Raw genomic sequence first — 18885 nt, forward strand, 5'->3', positions numbered from 1 at the left:
CTGGATGCCTTGTCTACCTGTGCCTTACAGAGTGACACCATTGTGATGTGGTCGATCAGAGGGCCAGGTGGCTTTCAGAGGGAGTGGGAAGTGGTGGGGGTTGGTTTGTTTGCCCATGGTTGATAGCAAAAGTGAGTTGGCTTCTGAAGAACTTTTACCAGTAGCCTGTTTTGCTACAATTCTAGACTCAGACTGGGGTCCCAAGGCATCTTAGCCCACAGCTTCTTAGCAAGTGCATGTTCAGTTGGATCCCCCAGCTCAGCCTGGGTCATCCCCACCTTCTGCCTCTTGGGCCATAGCTCAGCTCTGCACACTGAGCCATCATCCTATGGTGAGCAAGACCCCATTCTTGGGCTTCAGTCTCTTTCCCTGAAGCAGGCAATCAAGGTGGTGGCTGGAAAGGGCCAAGGAGCCACATGTCACAGTGCCCTGCTGCCTGAACAAGGACCAGAGGCCTGTGGAACACATGGCTCTCAGATTTCTCCCATTTGATGACTCATCAGCTGCCCCCACATGGCTTTCTAGCTCACAGCAGATCTAGCCTTCTCTGAGCAGTGAAGATGGGATGTTTTATGGTCATTTTCCCTGGTGTGCAGAGCCCAAGTGGAGTTCTTCAGCACACCCTAGTCCATCCCCTCACTAACACCCCCACCTGTCCAGTCTTACCTGCCTTCATATCAAAAGCACACAGTTAACCCAGAGGGCTTCAGCCCTGCCCTGCCTGACTTTCTAGGAAACCCCCATCTCCACCCACCCTAATCTGGACACTGTCTGAAGGTTCCCCCTCATCATTTTAGAAGGAAGAGAAATTTTTCTGACACAGAGGTTGTGGTGAAGTGGCCAGCTCCCACATCACAGGGTGATGGCAGTTTGGGCTGGACCAGGATCAGACAGTGCTGTCCTGGGGCTGGCCGTCTGATAAGGGGCTCCAGAAAGGGCAGTGGTGGACCCCTGGGAGGCTTTCTGCTCTCCTGATTGCAGGTTTTTGGTGAGAGGACCTATTGGCCACTAGGGTGTGTGCTTCTGTGTGTGTGTGTGTGTGTGTGATGTGTGTTTACTTGGATTGACTTCTTTCAGCATGAAGCCCACTGTTTTGCTGAATGTATCTCACTGTTTCCTGAAACTCAGTACATTCAGCTGGCTTAAGGGTCCTGGGGCCTCGCTGTGTCATATTTGCACAAGCCTAGTGTCTCTGCAGGCTGTACACTGGAGTTCAGTTGTAAGACCCTTTTGATCCCTTATTCTGTTCCTGTAATAGAAAAACCATTTCACTCAATGGAATAGAAACCCAGATCTAATGGAGAGATGTTCTAATCTGCCATACACTGGGGCAGTGGCCAGTGATTTGGACTTTGTGGCACAGATGGAAATTTCCAGGTTCTCTAGGTGGTAGGCAGAGGCCTCACTTTTTAAGAAACTCCCCCACTCCACCCCTGCCAATGAGGACATTGCTTAGAGATATTTCTATCAGTGTTGAGTAGAAGAGATCATTTCTTGATGTTAAATTTCAGGTAAGGATGCCAGCTTCTGCATATCAGGGTGGTGATGCTTGGGCTGACAGGTCTAGACAGCACTGTCTGAAAGGGGGCTTAAGGAAGTAGCTGTGAAAGGCCCCTGAGATGTTTTCTGCTCCCCTCTCTGCAAATCCCCTGGAGGAAGTTCCTGTTAGTCACTATGGGGTGTGTGTGTGTGTGTTCATCACTTGTTGCTTGGGGGTGGGAAGAGACAACAAAAGCCTACAGAATCTATAGTTCTCAGTTCATCTCCCATCCTAGTCCAATCATGGCCTACCATCCTTAGCTACCGATCGCAGAGGAGACTCTGCACATTTGTGTTCATGCGGCCTTGGATGTTGGCAGATGCAGATTGGTGCCCCAGGCATCTGTGCCTGTAACTGCAGTTTCAGCGGGCTCAGGACCAGGCTAAAGGGCCTCCAAGCTGCCTCCAGTTTCCTGGTGCCTGCATGTGCAATATACTCCCCTGGCCTGGCTCTTTCCTGCCTCTTCTTGCCAGTTGGGTCAGAACTAACTTATTAACCAGTGTTTTCTGAGCTTTAATCGAACTGGCTCCAACCATTTGGAGACTTGAAAAGGGCTACATGATAGTTATAGATTTTTAAAGATATATTATTATTTTAGAGTAGTTTTGAGTGTACACCAAAATGGAGTGCAGAGTCCAGAGATCTCATATGCCCTCAATTCCTGTACATTCTCAGGTCACTCCACCAACAACCTCCTACACCAGAGACACTTTGAAACATTAGAAAATATATTTGAGCATTCAGAAATTTATAAACTAGGCAGCCCCAGACTGCAAGCAGCTCAGAGGTCCAACAGAGAGGCTTAGGGAGGGTGGGGGAAGAATTTTATATGGTAAATGTGGAAGAAAAAGAAAATACTTGATTTGGTAAAGTGGAGCAGTGGCCTCATTTGGAACATTACAGTGGAAAGTTTCTAGTTAGATGTTAGTTGGTGGTTTCTGATTGGTTAAGCTTAAGTTTCCTTTTATTATTTACACTGAGTCAAGTTTTGGTTTATTTAAGGAGGAATTGAGAGCACTGCAGCCACCTCAGCCTCATGGCCACCTGTTTATTTGATTATTTTTAACAGAGAAGATCCTTTTAAAAATATTTGTTGTCCCACCTGGAGTGCAGTGACGTGATGATGGCTCACTGCAGCCTCAACCTTCCAGCTCAGGTGATCCTCCCACCTCAGTGCTCCCCACGCTGAGTAGCTGGGACTACAGGCATGTGCCACCACACCACCATGCTAGGCTAATGGTTTGTATTTGTTTGAGAGATGCAGTTTCCCTAAGTTGCTTAGGCTCCTTTCGAGCTCTTTGACTCAAATAATCTGCCTGCATTGGTCTCCCCAAGTGCTGGAATTACAGGCCATCTAAATCTTTTATCTCAGATTTGCCTTGTGACAAAAGGAGGGGTACTTTTTCTGACATGATGAGGCTGAGAAAGGTGAGGTGGGCACATCCTGTGCATATTATTTTCTCAGGTGATGGGAATATGGTCGGCTCTTGCCTAATGGGATATATTTTCTCTTTGAATGATTTGGCAAGATATCAGATGAGAGAAGTTGAATAAATGTTAGAAGAACATAGAAAAAATAGGTTATACACGTTGGGTTTCTGGAGAAATGATGTCATTGGAGAAACAAAACTTTTATTGATTTCTGGAAACATTTAGGGCCTTTTTTTATGTAAGTAATTTGAATTTATGATGATATCTCTGACCACTTTTTGATATTTTTTCTGGTTCAGCTGAGTGGTGTCATTGAGCAACACAAAGTGGGGCTCATCCAGGGATGAGATTTTGCCAGAGAAAGGATGAGCAGCAAGTCAGGGAGCTTAAGGTAATTATGAGAACGTGACTATCTAAAATTGCTTAGGTAGAAGCAGACAGATTGGATTTTTGTGTGTTTGGTATTTGGGGTAAGAGGGATGTGGGTGTGTATGTGAGATGTGTTGTTTATTCTCTCTCTCTCTCTCTTTTTTTTTTTTTTTTTTTTGAGAGGGAGTCGCTCTGTCACCCAGGCTGGAGTGCTGTGGCACAGTCTTGGCTCACTGCAACCTCCACCTCCCAGTTTCAAGGGATTCTCCTGCCTCAGCCTCCCAAGTAGCTGGGATTACAGGCACCTGCCACCACGCCCGGCTAATTTTTGTGATTTTTTTTTAGTAGAGACAAGGTTTCACTATGTAAGTGAAGCTGGTCTCGAACTCCTGACCTCAGATGATCCGCCTGCCTCGGCCTCCCAAAGTGCTGGGATTACAGGTGTGAGCCACCACGCCTGGCCTGTTTATTCTCTTAAGAGAGAAAATGAGGGAATTAATGGACTGTAGTTCTGGACAAGGTGGAAAATTCTTAAAGTGGATGTATTGGGGCAAGTGCTCTGACAGGCTAGGATGGTGCAGTCAGTCCCTTCACCCAGAAATCCGTAGAATGTTAGCAGGTCAGACTCAAACCTTGTGAAAAACAGGTGGTGGAAAGCAAATCCCTCGCAGCAACTGGCACCATAATCAAGACAGAATGTTTGCAGAATAAATGGAGTTACCTGCTTTCAGCCCCGGGTGGTAGCTGTTGTCTGTCCTGATGATATGTGATAATAATTTGTGATCCTGTTGTCTTAAAATGGGGTCACTCATCTCCAGTAGAATTAAGTCCACAGTGAAGTTGTCCCCCCATCCCCAAAGAGATAAACATATATGAATGAACTCATGTGATAACAACTACTGCTGCCTGGGATCATGAGAGACCTGAACTGAACTGATAGGAAGTGAAAGGTGGCTGAGATAATGAGAATAGACCCATCTGCAGAGGATCATAAAACCAGCAAAGACAAGGTGTTGTCTAAGATGCCTTCACAAGCTTTGTCCGTGAGAACTCTAAGGATTTCTCCAGACCTGTTGGCTGCTGCTGTGATCTCTGCCCAAGAGGAGCCTCTGACCAGCATCCAAAAGGCTTCTGGACCCACTGGACTCTTCTGGAGGTACATTGGTCTCCCGAGCCATGGCTGTGGTTTTTTACTCCCTATATCACTGCCTGTGTGTAGAATGATAATTGCATAATTGATAGTGTGAAGACCTCTTGATAAATGGTAAATCTGAGCATATGTATTTGGCTGACACGTCATTGTGAAACCTCACAGCTTCAGTCAGTGTCAGCGCAGCTAGGGAGCGTGTACCTAATGCCCATATCACTGGGCATAGTCTACAGGCACCTAATAACTCAGGTACCTTAACAGTCACTAATGAGTGTATCTCCAAGGACTAAACAATGGAAGACTGTAGAAGATGCCATTCATTAAGATATCTCAAGAAAAGGGAAGACTATTATTCGCTTCTCATGGGACAGGACTTTACAGGGCACCTGAAAAAATTTCCATGAAAAATCACTTTTACAAAATGTCAAGTTATGATATCCAAGATGAAACCAATGAGTCACAACATTCACATAATACACGGTACAACCCTGATCTCTTGACTGTCATCAAATGTTTCTTACCTCTAAACCAAAGTTTCATTTTATAATTTAATTTTTCTCATTTTTTCTGTTCTCTTAGCTTAAGAAAAGATCATTACAAACTTTTTGTATGTTTTTCATATATGGTTGCAAAGGGTTGTAAAACTTTATTGTGATTATTCTTGCTTTAAGCTGAAACTTCCCTAATCTTTCTTTAGAGATTGTGGCATAGCATGTTAGTTTCTTTTCCATATCCAATTGTTTTCTGTAATGAATACAGAAATACAGGCACTATTTTGTAACTTTAAATAGACATCATCTCAAGTCTACAAGAATTATCCAAAATGGCATTTAATGACATTTCTAGGTCTTCAGACACTATTAATGCAGATTGTAGCCTCTAGGTCCTGAAGATTTTACTAGATACTGGTTACTGAAACTGAGCTTTCTTGAATTCTTTTTCCTTCCACTGTGGTTTCCCGCATTTCAACATATCACCTATTTTTGTCCTCAAATGTTACTTAAATTTTTTCCACAGAATTAAATTAAATATGAGTCATCCCTCCTCTGATTTTTGAAGTGACCCTTTGCTTCCTATGATAATCATTCTTCTGGTCCATTTTGTAGTTATATGTTAGAGTTTGTAAATATTCACACATTTTGCAACTGCATATAATTTTATTATTTTTTCCTCTTCCTCTAAATTATTTCTTTTAACTTTTTGTGGGAAAAATTAAACCCATCTTTCACTTTGTTGATATACTTATTTATAATTGAACTCCTTGATTTTTGCTTGAATTGCTTTTCAAGTTACCCACTTTTAGGGAAGACATTATTTGGGTTTTGTTTAGTGTATCAGGCTTTTTTTTAGTTAGTTGTATCAAGAAGTGTAGACTTTTCTATACATAATATCCTTTTCCCCACAGTAGTTTTTTTTTTTTTAAAAAAGAAGTCTATAGCAGGGCGCAGTGGCTCACGCCTGTAATCCCAGCACTTTGGGAGGCCAAGGCGGGTGGATCACAAGGTCAAGAGATCGAGACCATGCTGGCTTACACGGTGAAACCCAATCTCTACTGAAAATACAAAAAATTAGCCGGACATGGTAAAAGATGCCTGTAATCCCAGCTACTCAGGAGGCTGAGGCAGGAGAATGACGTGAACCCAGGAGGCAGAGGTTGCAGTGAGCCGAGATCGTGCCACTGCACTCCAGCCTGGGCGACAGGGCAAGACTCCATCTCAAAAAAAAAAAAAAAAGTCTGTTAAAATAAAGGTCATCAAAAGATCTTTTCCTAAACCTTTCCTTTACCAGAAATATCTGTAGAGTCACATAGTCCTTTCTCCCTTCTTGCTTTTGTAGGAGTCCAAAGCTAATCTGTCCCTGATCCAGATTGCATGCACTTGTGCCTTTTGGGGCCCTTCTGCATTCGTTCTTCCTTCTCTTCTAACCTCAAAAATGTTTTTCTCTGTTGGCTCTTTCCCTTTAACAAAGAAGTATACTCATGCTTTTGTTGCATCTTGGAATAAAAGGCTTCCTTTACCACATATCTCCGTTTAATACTACATCTCTCTTCTCAGCCAAATACTTGGGAAGAGAAGCCCTGATTTTGTCTCATTGTTTCCTCACCTCCAGTTCACTACTTTACCCACTGCCTGACATCCAGCTCGCTCACACACACACACAAGCCCAATCACTAAGTTGCCATAGCTGATTTGTAGCTTTCCTGCCCTCCTGGCAAAATTTGACTCTGCATTGGGATAACACAGGTTGAGTACCTATTGAACAGGCACTGTGCTGCTGTTATAGATATGAAAAGAAGGCATCATCTCCTTTCTAACAACTCACAGGAGCAGCCATTCCTGATTCATACACAGGTCTCTTGACTCCCATTGCTCTCTTTTGCAAGCTTCACTTAATGCCGTGTAAATCACCCTATTCTCCGGGTCTTCTTTCTTCCCAGTTCTCCTTACTATACACAACTTCTCAAGGTAGTCACCTCCACACCCATGGCTTCAATTGTTTTCTCCATTCTCTGAGAACAGTAGAATTTTAAATGCTTTTTTTTCATGTATTAGCTTTATTTTATACAAGATGCCTCACTTACTGTAACCATAGATTCAAAGTTGCTCCATGAAAGTAACAAATGAAAAATGGTGATATTCTTAGCATGTAAATTTTAGGAAATTTCCCCAGTTACTCTTAATGGCTTGATTTAGTATGTGTGTTATTTTTGAAAACATATGTTGGGATGTCACAAATGGACTTAGCCTACAGAGATTTATATTCAACTTTTGACCAGAGAGTTCCATTTTAATGTGACACTGAGAGTAAAAAACTATCTTTTCCTCCTTACCCATTTCTCTTCCTACATTCTCTGCCAGGAGGAAGGCACTGCTACATACCCAGTCTTCCCCAGCAGAGGCTGAGCAGCTCTGTTTTCCCTCTACTTCTCCTCTTCTTTCGGGTCTCATGACCAAGCACTTCCTATTCTGTCTCCCAATGATCACAAACTTTTTCCTCCACTTTTGTGACTGCCACTGCCTTTAGCATTACTCTGCCTTTAGAGGAAGTCTCTTAATTGGTTTGGTTGCTTCCTTCAGTTCTTCCTTATTATACAGACCACTACGCAAATCTGACAGAAACTTTTCACCTTTTTATGGTTCAATGACTGAAATTCCCAGAATAAAATTAAAACCACCCCAGCATCAAATTTGAGGTCAAATAGAGGTGGGTTTGTATCCCAGGTTCATATACTGTCCAGCAGTATGGTCTCAGAAAACTGACCTCCTTAAGCCTTTGTTTGTGTATCTGCCTACACTCATTGAGAGTTGGGACTATTTCACACATACAGTGCCTGGCATGTAGAAGGGACTTTTCGATGTTGAAAGAAGGGGAGGCATTTTAAAATCCACATCAAAAAAATACTGTTCTGTTCGGGAGTGATGGCTCACACCTGTAATCCCAGCACTTTGGGAGGCCAAGGCAGGTGGATCACCTGAGGTCAGGAGTTTGAGATCAGCCTGAACAACATGGTGAAACTCCATCTCTACTAAAAATACAAACATTAGCTGAGCAGGGGGGTGGGCTCCTGTAATCCCAGCTACTTGGGAGGCTTAGGCACTTGAATGAGAATCACTTGAACCCAGGAGGTGGAGGTTGCAGTGAGCAATGATTGTGCCACTGCCTGGGCAACAGAGTGAGACTCTGTCTCAAAATAATAATAATAATAATAAATATATTAAAAATTCTTTTAAAAATATACTAATCTGGCTGGGCACGGTGGCTCATGCCTGTAGTCCTAGCACTTTGGGAGGCTGAGGCGGGCCTGACCAACAGGGAGAAACTCCGTCTCTACTAAAAATACAAAATTAACCAGGCGTGGTGGCGCATGCCTGTAATCCCAGCTACTTGGGAGGCTGAGGCAGGAGAATCACTTGATCCAGGGAGGCGGAGGTTGCAGTGAGCCAAGATCGCACCATTGCACTCCAGCCTGGGCAACAAGAGCGAAACTCCATCTCAAAAAAAAAAAAGAAAAAAAATAGTGTTCAGCAAGGTTGAAGCATAAAAGGTTAATAGCCAGAATCATTTATCAACTGTATTTCTATACATCTACAAGACACCATCTGAAAATGAAATTAGAGAAACAATTTAATTGGGCAACAAGAGTAAAACTTCATCTCAAAATACTAATAATAATAATAATCTACAATGTCATTTGCCGTCCAAGCTTGACTTCTACCTTTACTTTCTGATATGGTTTTGCCATGTCCGCCCCCAAATCTCATCATGAATTATAATCCCCATAATCCTGATGTGTGGAGGGAGGGGCCTAGGGGGAGGTGATTGGATCATAGAGGCAGTTTTCCTCATGCTGTTATTGTGATATTCAGTAAGTCCTCATGAGATCTTATAGAGTTTTGTTTTGTTTTGTTTTGTTTTGTTTTGTTTTGTTTTGTTTTGTTTTTTGGGATGGAGTCTTGCTCTGTTGTCCAGGCAGGAGGGCCATGGCATGATCTTGGCTCACTGCAGCCTCTGCCTCCTGTGTTCCAGTGATTCTCTTGCCTCAGCCTCCTGAGTAGCTGGGATTACAGGCATGCACCACCACACCCAGCTAATTTTTGTATTTTTGGTAGAGACAGGATTTCACTACATTAGCTAGGCTGGTCTCAAACTCCTGACCTCAGTTGATCCACCTGCCTTGGCCTCCCAAAGTACTAGGGTTACAAGTGTGAGCCACCGTGCCCAGCTGAGATCTGATGGTTTTATACATGTTTGACAGTTGCTCCTTCACGTGTTCCCACTCTCTGTGCGGCCACCATGTAAGTCGGACCTGCCCTTCTGCCACGATTGTAAGTTTCCTGAAGGACTTCCCCTTCTGCCATGATTGTAAGTTTCCTGAGGCCTCCCCAGCCATGTGAAACTCTGAGTCAATTAAACTTCTTTCCTTTAAAAATTACCCAACCTCAGGTATTTCTTTATATCAGTGTGAAAACAGACTACTATACTTTCTGATAATCATGCTTCAGGAATTGGGGAATTCAGACTACCTGGGATCAAAGTGTGGCCCCACCCTTAGCAGCCATGTGACCTTGGGGAGGTAACTTACCTTCTCCGTCTCGACAACTTCTGTAAAATCTGTAACATCAGATTGTTTCTGAGGGTTTCATGACCATAGCACAGTGGGGACACTGTCAGGCACACACTACTTGCCAGATGTCGAGTGTTCATCTTTACTGAAATAGGAGTGTGATAACCCACTTTATGGCTCTCGATTTTGTATGACGAAATCATGCTTAGTGCCTTGTTAGTGAAAGAAAGAAAATCTGAAAGTCCCTGCCATGGAAGGAAGAAATAGTGGGGAGAAAAGGGAGTTGGTAAGTTTCAGCATTTCAGAGCTTGGAGGGACAAGTTAGGTTTCTATTTTATGGAGAAGGAGGTGGAGGCAGGATGGGTCCTAAGGTGTCATTCAAGACACACAGCCATAACTCTTTATTGAAAGTAGAGCTAGGGCCCCAGGGATTGCTGTGGTCAAGTTGCAGACAAAAACGACCACTCATTGGAAGACAGGAGAGGAGTGTTTAGTTACAAAAGCAGTCAACAATTCAAGTGTATCTACATTCAGTCAGAAAATAAAAGTTGTTCAACTTGGTTGCTAATGGGACCCACTCTACTGAGGCTTTGTATAGAACTCATAGAGGAAGATGGCTTCAAGTAACGAACTACCCTGTGCTTTTCTTAGGACTAAAAAGCTCAGGAAGCTGGTGATAAGTGAAAACCTTAGTCCCACTGGCACTGCAGTGGGCCTGCAGGGGCCAGGAGAGCAGCAGCATCATAAGCCACAGGGTGGGGCAGTCCAGGCAGGGACATTCTGAGCTGTGGGGGAGGGGTGGCAGCCAGGGTGGGGCACTGTGAGCTGTCGGGGAGGGCATTGTGAAGTGTGGGGCGGGGCATTGTGAGCCACAAGCCTGGGCTCCCAACTGGGCCAGTGGGCTTCAGTCTGTAGGTGACTACAGAAGGAGGAGGAGCTCCGTCTGTTCTCTCTTCAGGCAGTTGTTGTGTCTCTCAGCGCTTGTTGGGTTCACAACCTATTAAATAAGCCGGCTGGTCTTCACCCTCCCAGACAAGTCAACTCAGGGGAGGCAGCAGGGTGCAGGCCTTGGCCCGCAGCCCTAGCCAGGGCCAGGGCCAGGGCCAGGGCCGGTGCCCGGGGCCGGGCTGTGAGGTGGGCAGGCGAGGAGCAGGAAGACCATCTCTGCAAGTGCAGCACAGCCTTGGCCTAGGACAGCGGGAGTGCATGGCCAAAGCTGTGAGCAGAGGCACAGGTGGTGGCAGACAGTAGAGGCGCCCCATGGGGAACATACTGACCTGTTGTGTGCACCCCAGGGTCAGCCCCGAGTTTGAATAGCAACAGGGGTCGGTGTGTCCATCTGAATCTGAAATCTATGAGGCAGGAGCTGGGGACAGGATGGCAGGCTAGCCCATGGCTGCTGCTGTACAGCCTACTGAGGTGACTATTGAAGTTGGTGAGGACCTTCACATGCACCACATCTGTGACCGGGAGACACCTGAAGGTAAGGAGGTGACGGGTGCCATCTGCCCTCGGCTTGCCTCTTCCTGCTGCTGTCCCCAAGGTTCCCTTTGAGGCATCCCCCACTTCGAGCTCCTTTTTGCCTGTAGCCAGCTTTCCCAGGGGCTGGCCAGGAAGAAAAGCTGGCTCCGCCTTGCATTCCTACCCCTTAGTCTTTCCCCACTGAGTCCAGTCAGTTTCTTTTCACCTCCCCTCCCAATCGCTCAGTTCTTGCTCTCTCATCTCATTCTCCCAGGCTGGCATGGGACCATTTATTTATGGCTCTTGTCGAATAAGCAGCAGTTGAATAAATGAGTTGATAAATTTTTATAAATGATTACATCTTTTTTCTTTTCTCTCTCTATACATATAGCTTTGGAGTTTAACCTTTCTGCCAATCCAGAGGAACTCTCAAACAAATGGTGAGACAACATTATCTGTAGCTCTATTTATTATCCCGTGGGACTTTGTTAAGGCTTCTTTGGACTATTCTCTTCCTTTTCTCAATAAAAACTCAAATATCCCAACTTTTCAGTACCCATCTTATTTTTTCTTTGTACCTATCCAGATGGTACCTAAGTGAAGGAACCAGGTAAGTGCCTAATTGTTTCCTTTGTTAAAGTAGCTAAATCTAAGGACAGTTCATATTCAAATATTTGGAGATTTCTTATTTAAAATCAGAACGGAGGTTGCCGTGGGAGAGGCTATATGGTATTCTTAATGGGCTGCTTTAAGTCACCTTGATAGAAGCTGCTTAGTTTCTTCTAACTGATTTGAACACAGAAGGGAAAAGAAAAAAGGAGAGTGCTTAAAATAATTGTGAAAGGTGTGAAATGTCACAGTCAGGGTTGCAGAAAAATGGTTGTGTGTGTGTGTTTGGGGTTTCTCAAAGGAGTTTACCTATGAGGCTCTGATTACTTTAAAATTCTTACTTTAACAGAAAATGTGCTCCAGATTTATTCTGGTGACTTAACAGACTTTATTTACCTCCTTGTTCTAAAAGAGAGGTGGGAATTGGTTCATGGTCAAAACTTTCAAAAGACATGAAACGTCAATGTAGACTTTTAATGTGTAACATAAAGATTTCAGGTTAAAATATCAGACCTTCCCTGTAAGAGTGTTTGTTGCCATGGCTCCCCGTTTGTCCTTTCCCCTCCTGACAATAGCATCTTGTTCAAAGATAAGAAAGTTAGAGTTTTGGCCGGGCTTGGTGACTCACGCCTGTAATCCCAGCACTTTGGGAGGCTGAGGCGGGCAGATCACCTGAGATCAGAAGTTTGAGACCAGCCTGGCCAACATGGTGAAAAGCTGTCTCTACTAAAAAAAAAAAAATACAAAAATTAGCTGGGTGTGGTGGCGCATGCCTGTAGTTCTAGCTACTCACAAGGCTGTGGCAGGAGAATTGCTTGAACCTGAGAGGTGGAGGTTGCAGTGAGCAGAGATCGCACCAATGCACTCCAGCCTGGGCGACAGAGCGAGACTCCATCTCACAAAAAAAAAAAAAAAAAAAGGAAAGGAAGTTGGAGTTTTTTAGTCTCTACACTGCTGGGAGAGGTGAGGGATGGGAGGCAGTAGAAAAGAGAAACAATTAGTTGGTTTGCCTCTAAAATTTTGCAAAGAGATGAATCTAAGTAAAAGTAATTCTGGGTAATAATATGGTTCTTGAATAAAAACTAAAATTTTCAAAATAGAAAACATTGCATCATAAACATATTAAATCCAGTTGGCTTACTGGTTTCATTTAAATGCCAGAGATTTCATTACTGTAGAGGGAATGTCTTATAGCTCTTCTATTTAAACTTTGGTTGAGCTCTTAATTTTTAAAGAGGTAGGATAATTAAGACTCATTATGAGTGTGGTTTTGTAACTTGGACGTACTATCCTCACTTTTCAAGATATTTAAGGATTGCTTTAGAATAAACCAATATATTATGTGAATTAATTGATTATACCTTTATACACAAAGCATGTAAGTACTTGTGTAAACTTGTACTCTGCTTGGTGATGTTAGGAAAGCCTGATTGATGTTACGCACCAGTTAGTAGATGGGTAGTGTTGGATGACAGCCCAAAAATGGCTCTTTATTGTCATTCTTTAGGATTACAACACAGTTTCTGTATGTCTCACTTGGCCCTTTCCAATACAAATAAGGCCTGTGTATGTTCTCCCTATGTATTGCTAATGAAGAAATGAAGACTTAGAGATATCAGATGACTATGGAAGACAGCTACTCAAGAGAACTAAGGTTCTATGTCCTCAGAATGACATGGAAGTGACAGATATGCTGAATTTACTTCTTAAAAATTTTAAAAACTCTAGAATACATCTTATATTTTGCCTATAAAATAGACCTGTCTTTTAAAACTTATGGCCATCTTGATTTATTTTATGCAAAGTTGATTTTACACAACTCAAAGCCAACATTTACCTCTTCATTTTATTTTTTTTTAATAAAGGAGGGTGTCATTATGTTACTCATGCTGGCCTCAAATTCCTGACCTGGGTTCAAGTGATTTTTCCATCTCAGCCTCCTGAGTAGCTGGGACTACAAGCATGTGCCATCTTGCCTGGCTCTATCTTATGTCTATACATTCATTTCAATGGATAAGAATAAAAGTAGAGATAGTAAAATAGCCTAAATGCAGCAGTCAAATAAATGAGTTGATAAATTTTTATCAATGATTACATCTTTTTTTCTTTTCTTCCTCTATGCATATAGCTTTGGAGTTTAACCCTTCTGCCAATCCAGAGGCAATCACAGTATTCCAGAGGAACTCTCAAACAGATGGTGAGACAACATTGTTTTTTCTGCCAAGAGAAAGAATAAAAACTCTTGTTTGATCAGGTTATAGAAAGTATTTAGAAAAACTCATATTGGTTTAAATTTTTCACCTTTTCACATGTTCACTTGTCTTATTTTAATGTGTGATATACTTTCCTTTAGTTGTTATGATGTTAATGAAAACATGTAACCTTTTTGTTTATAGATTTTGCCATCTTTTTATCGACACAATTAATTTGTCATGTGATGGAGGAGTCATGGATTTCTCTTTATAATTCTTGGATTTATCTTTATTTATAATTAATGGATTCATCTCTATTTATAATCCCTTTTCCCATGCTCCAAAGAGTACATTTTAAAGATGAATGATAGAACTTAGGCTTCAGCTTCGTTTTCATTTAAACAAATTAAAAAACATAGTTGTTTATTATCAGGGATTGAATCTGTGATTTGGGCCTCCTCTTACACAGTCCTCTGACCACATTCATTTACCACATCCAAGTTTATGCTACTCAAAACTTTTAGTTTATTAACCTTTTCATTTGATGTAATGTAAATTTAAACATGCCCTACTCCTGCTTATTTCCCTTAATGTTATGTTAAATCCTCATTTATTTGCCAAAAAGCCATACAGAGCCAAGTTTTCCAGTTGACTTAAACAGCAAGAATACAAGTGAGGGTTCTATGATAATATGCGAAGTAAAGCAGCACAGTAAAACACGAGAGTTTGTAACCTTTGTCCTTTGTTTTTATAGTTTGAGTAGACTTTGCCCATCTTGAGTCAGTTATTTCTGGTTAGAATTTGTTTTCATTTTTTACATTACTCTGAAGAGATACCTAAGGCTGGGTAATTTATAACAAAAAGAGGTTTAATTGGCTTAAAGATTTTCAGGCTGTACAAACATGACTTCAACATCTGCTTCTGGTGAGGGCCTCAGCAAGCTTACAATCATGATAGAAGGCAAAGGGGAAGCAGGTGATTCCACATGGTGAAAGAGGGAGGAGAGAGGGGAAGGGGGAAGGTACCACACTCTTTTTTTTTCTTTTTGTTGAAATGGAGTCTCACTCTGTTGCCCAGGCTGGAGTACAATGGCACGATCTCGGCTCACTACAACCTCCGCCTCCCAGGTTCAAGCAACTCTCCTGCCTCAGCCTCCTGAGTAGTTGGGACTATAGGTGGGCACCATAACACCTGGCTAGTTTTTGTATTTTTGGTAGAGATGGGGTTTCACCATGTTGACCAGGCTGGTCTGAAACTCCTGACCTCAAGTGATCTGCCCACTTCAGCCTCCCAAAGTGCTGGGATTACAGGTTTGCACCACCACATCTGGCCAGTACCACAGTCTTTTAAATTACCATAATGAGAATTTGCTTATTACCATGGGGATGGGACCAAGCCATTCATAAGGAATCCAATGCCATTACCCAAACACCTCCCACTAGGCCCTATCTCCAACATTAAGGGTCACATGTTAACATGAGACTTGGAGGGGCAACATATCCAAAACATATCAGAATTGTATTTCCCAGTTCCTTTCGGAGCCATGGGCTTCTCACACCTGGAGAGCATGGAAGCAGTAAAAGAAAAGTTATTCCATGTCCCTCACTCTTCAGTGGTAGGAACTTTTGCCTACAAGGCCCTTCCAGCATCAAAGGCAGAGGCAGTGTAGGAAACAAAGCATGGCCCAAGTCCCTCTTGGGGCTTTTATTATTCTGGCCTTTTTTTAGGAAAAAAAAATGATTTTTTGTGCTGCAGACACCATGTCCAATTAGGTTTGTATACTCATTTTAACATTAAAATTTAGGCCAGGCTCTGTGGCTTACACCTGTAATCCCAGCTCTTTGGGAGGCTGAGGTGGGTGGATCACGAGGTTAGGAGATCAAGACCATACTGGCTAACACAGTGTAACCCCATCTCTACTAAAAATACAAAAAAAATTAGCTAGGCATGGTGGCACATGCCTGTAGTCCCAGCTAGTCAGGAGGCTAAGGCTGGAGAATCGCTTGAACCTGGGAGGCAGAGGTTGCAGTGAGCTGAGATCCTGCCACTGCACTCGAGCCTAGGTGACAGAGTGAGACTCCATCTCAAAAAAAAAAAAAAAAAAATTTAAGATAGGTTACTTTCCAGTTCTGTAAAGACCGTTTTTTAATTTTGTTTTGTTTTTAGTGACATATTAGTAGATAACCACTAAGTGTGGTTCAAGATGCTTACAGGGATTCTGTTGCATCTAGAGATAGGTGCCTGGTCAGGAAGTAGTTCTTAGAGCTGTTAGCTGTTAGAGTCTGATAATTAAAGTAAGCTATGTGTAAATGCAGAATGAGAGAATACTAATGGATCATGGCTCATATATGCAACAGTTAAATGTTTCATTAGCTACATTTTTTATCTGGCCTAATTTTTTTGCTCTTTTCTTTTGTACATGAGGATTCTTTCATTTGTATGTAATAGAAACAAAAAGTAAACTAAATGAAAATCTAAGTTTTTAGATTTGACTTTATGAAATTAATCATGCCAGATAATTTAAACTATAAATTATTGAAAATTTTTTTTTAAATGGAATTTTGTCTCATTTTACATAGGAGTAATCAGTAAGATGTTAACAACTACTTTTGTTTTATGGTATTTGTATCAGAAGTGACCAGTTTTTTTTTTTTATTCTTAGTTGTAGAAATAAGAAGCAACTGTACAAACCATGTAAGTAAACACTCAAATAGTTAAGAAATTGATAGTTTGACATGAAAGGATGTCTCTCTTGATTTCTTTAAATTACAATATAGACCTAGTGGTGGTAGCATGGACCTCTTTTTGTGGATTTGCTAAATCTCTTCTATTTTCCTAAGTATTAAATTTATCCAGAAAAGTCTTTAGCTTAGTGTGTCCACCTTTTAAAGATTTCTGACATTTAAGTTAAATTTCAATAGTCTGGTTCAAAAGATCTGCCTTAAGGCTGGGCATGGTGGCTAACATCTGTAATCACAGCACTTTAGGAGGCCGAGGCGGGCAGATCATCTGAGGTCAGGAGTGTGAGACAACCCTGACCAACATGGTGAAATTCTGTCTCTACTAAAAATACAAAATTAGCCGGGCATGGTGGCACATGCCTGCAATCTCAGCTACTCAGGAGGCTGAGGCAGGAGAATCACTTGAACCCGGGAGGCGGAGGTTGCAGTGAGCTGAGATCGCACCATTGCACTCCAGCCTGGGTGACAGGGTGAAACTCTGTCTCAAAAAAAAAAAAAAAAAAAAAAGTGCCTTAAATATTTAATCTTATTTTTAATGAAAGAACAAAAATAGAGTAGCTAAGTTAATTGCCAGCACCGTCTATTGACTTTCTATCACAGCAGGTGAAAGCATACCTTCCTTGCTACAACATGATCTTATGTTTCTCCCTCTGTTTCTTCCAATTGTAGCATATTTTTTAATTAAATCAGTAATATTTACATGATTATGACTCTGCAAATATTATTCACTGCTAAGTCATATGGTGTTTTCACTGTGCCTCTACATTACATATCCTTCATCCTGTCTCTGAAACAGTTCTGAAATCTGAGCACTTCTGCAATTCTCCTGGATCTTCTCTTTTTCCTAGCCTACATTAGTTTATCCATCCAAATATCATAAGTAGCCTCTGGGTGGTCTGTTTGCTTTTACATCCATTATTTTTTGGCATGAAGCTAATTTTCTGACTATATTCGTTTGCCTATTTTCTAATAGCTGTTTTCCCCCCAAGTATTGTAGCATTTATCACATGCCTTTCAAAGATATTTTCCATCTGCGAAAACACATCTGTTCCTTTTTATGTGTGTGTGGTGGGGCAACTTTCTTTGGCCTTTTGTCATCCTAGTTCAATATAGCATGGGTTTCCCTAGATATGCCCAATGTCTGCTTTTCTGTGCTGTCTCCTTAAAGTCTTTTGGGATCTCACATAACTGCTGTCTTGTGTGGGATCACCTGAGTCCTAGATTCTGTGTTTCCTTCTGTCCTGTTATCCTGTCTAGTTGTACTTGAACACATTTTCCTGAGTGGAGATGTTTAGAGAGCGGGCCAGTCTTAAAATCCCTCCTCTTTGATAGAGAGTACAACTCTAGGTTGAATCTAAATTTTATGGTTCTGAAGACATTTTGCAGTTGTGCTCTCATTACAGTGTTGTTCTTGAATCTACTGCCAGTGTGTGATACATTATTTACAATCAGGTTTTAGGTATCTGCGGAAGCTTTTTAGGATCTCTCTCTCTGAGGTTCTGAAAATTTATAACAGCTTGTTGGGGATCTTTTCATTTTATTGAGGCTACTAAACCTGCAGACTATCTCTTCTTGAGAATATTTTTTTTATTTTCTCTGTTACTTTTTTACTGATAGTCTTGTTATTCAGATGCTAGGCTGCTTAGACCAGTATACCTGCATTGATTTTTAATTTTTCCCCTCTATTTTTTTCAGTTTGTGTTTTTATTCTGCTTCTGGGATATTCTGTGATTTTATCCTCTACTATTCCTATTGAATTTTATATTTTTGAGAGTGTTTTAAGATTTTTTTTTTAAGTTTTTCTCCTGATTTTGACTGGTTCCATGAATTCCTTTCTTCTATTGTTTTGATCTCTTTTCTTGGAGGCTTCCCTCCAATGTGTGGTGGTCTCTGGCCTGCTTAATTTGGAAGCAGGATTTCTGTTAACTGATAGCACTCAGTGTGAGGCCTTAGAAGCCTAACTAGCTTTTCACTTGGGGGACCTCAGTGTATTATCTGGGGATCTTTACTCAAGACATTTCAGTTTCTTCTGAGAAGGATCTCCCAATTTTCTGCCTGGAAAGTAAAAGCATGGCCACTTGCTATACAAAAGCAGAGTTAGCAAAGAAATTTGGAGTTCCATTTTTGGTGTTACAGTTTCCTTTATATCTCAGGTTTAAGCCATGGTATCTCTGAGCCAGAAATTCTCAGGTTTGATATACGCAGAGAATGCACATCTAAGTTTCTTGTCAGATGGAAGGACAGGTGGACTTGGGGCTCTAGTTAGAGATTTTCAACTGACCTTGCTGGCTTTTTTTTTTTTTTTACATTTTACCCTACTTTCCAAA

General features: G+C 41.9%; 1 protein-coding gene across 1 annotated transcript in view; it reads left to right on the plus strand.

The window, feature by feature from the left end:
- The first annotated feature begins 4302 nt into the window (after positions 1-4302).
- The window catches only part of LOC100459535 (arf-GAP with GTPase, ANK repeat and PH domain-containing protein 5-like), a 30335-nt gene continuing 15752 nt past the window's right edge, over positions 4303-18885 (plus strand). Inside the window, 6 exon segments of the mRNA XM_063727230.1 lie at positions 4303-4496; positions 9247-9316; positions 10988-11038; positions 11408-11456; positions 13754-13822; positions 16480-16511. Of these exon segments, the coding sequence (XP_063583300.1) occupies positions 4303-4496; positions 9247-9316; positions 10988-11038; positions 11408-11456; positions 13754-13822; positions 16480-16511 (465 nt within the window).

Source organism: Pongo abelii, chromosome 8, assembly GCF_028885655.2.
Source record: "Pongo abelii isolate AG06213 chromosome 8, NHGRI_mPonAbe1-v2.0_pri, whole genome shotgun sequence".
NCBI classification, from domain to species: Eukaryota; Metazoa; Chordata; class Mammalia; order Primates; family Hominidae; genus Pongo; species Pongo abelii.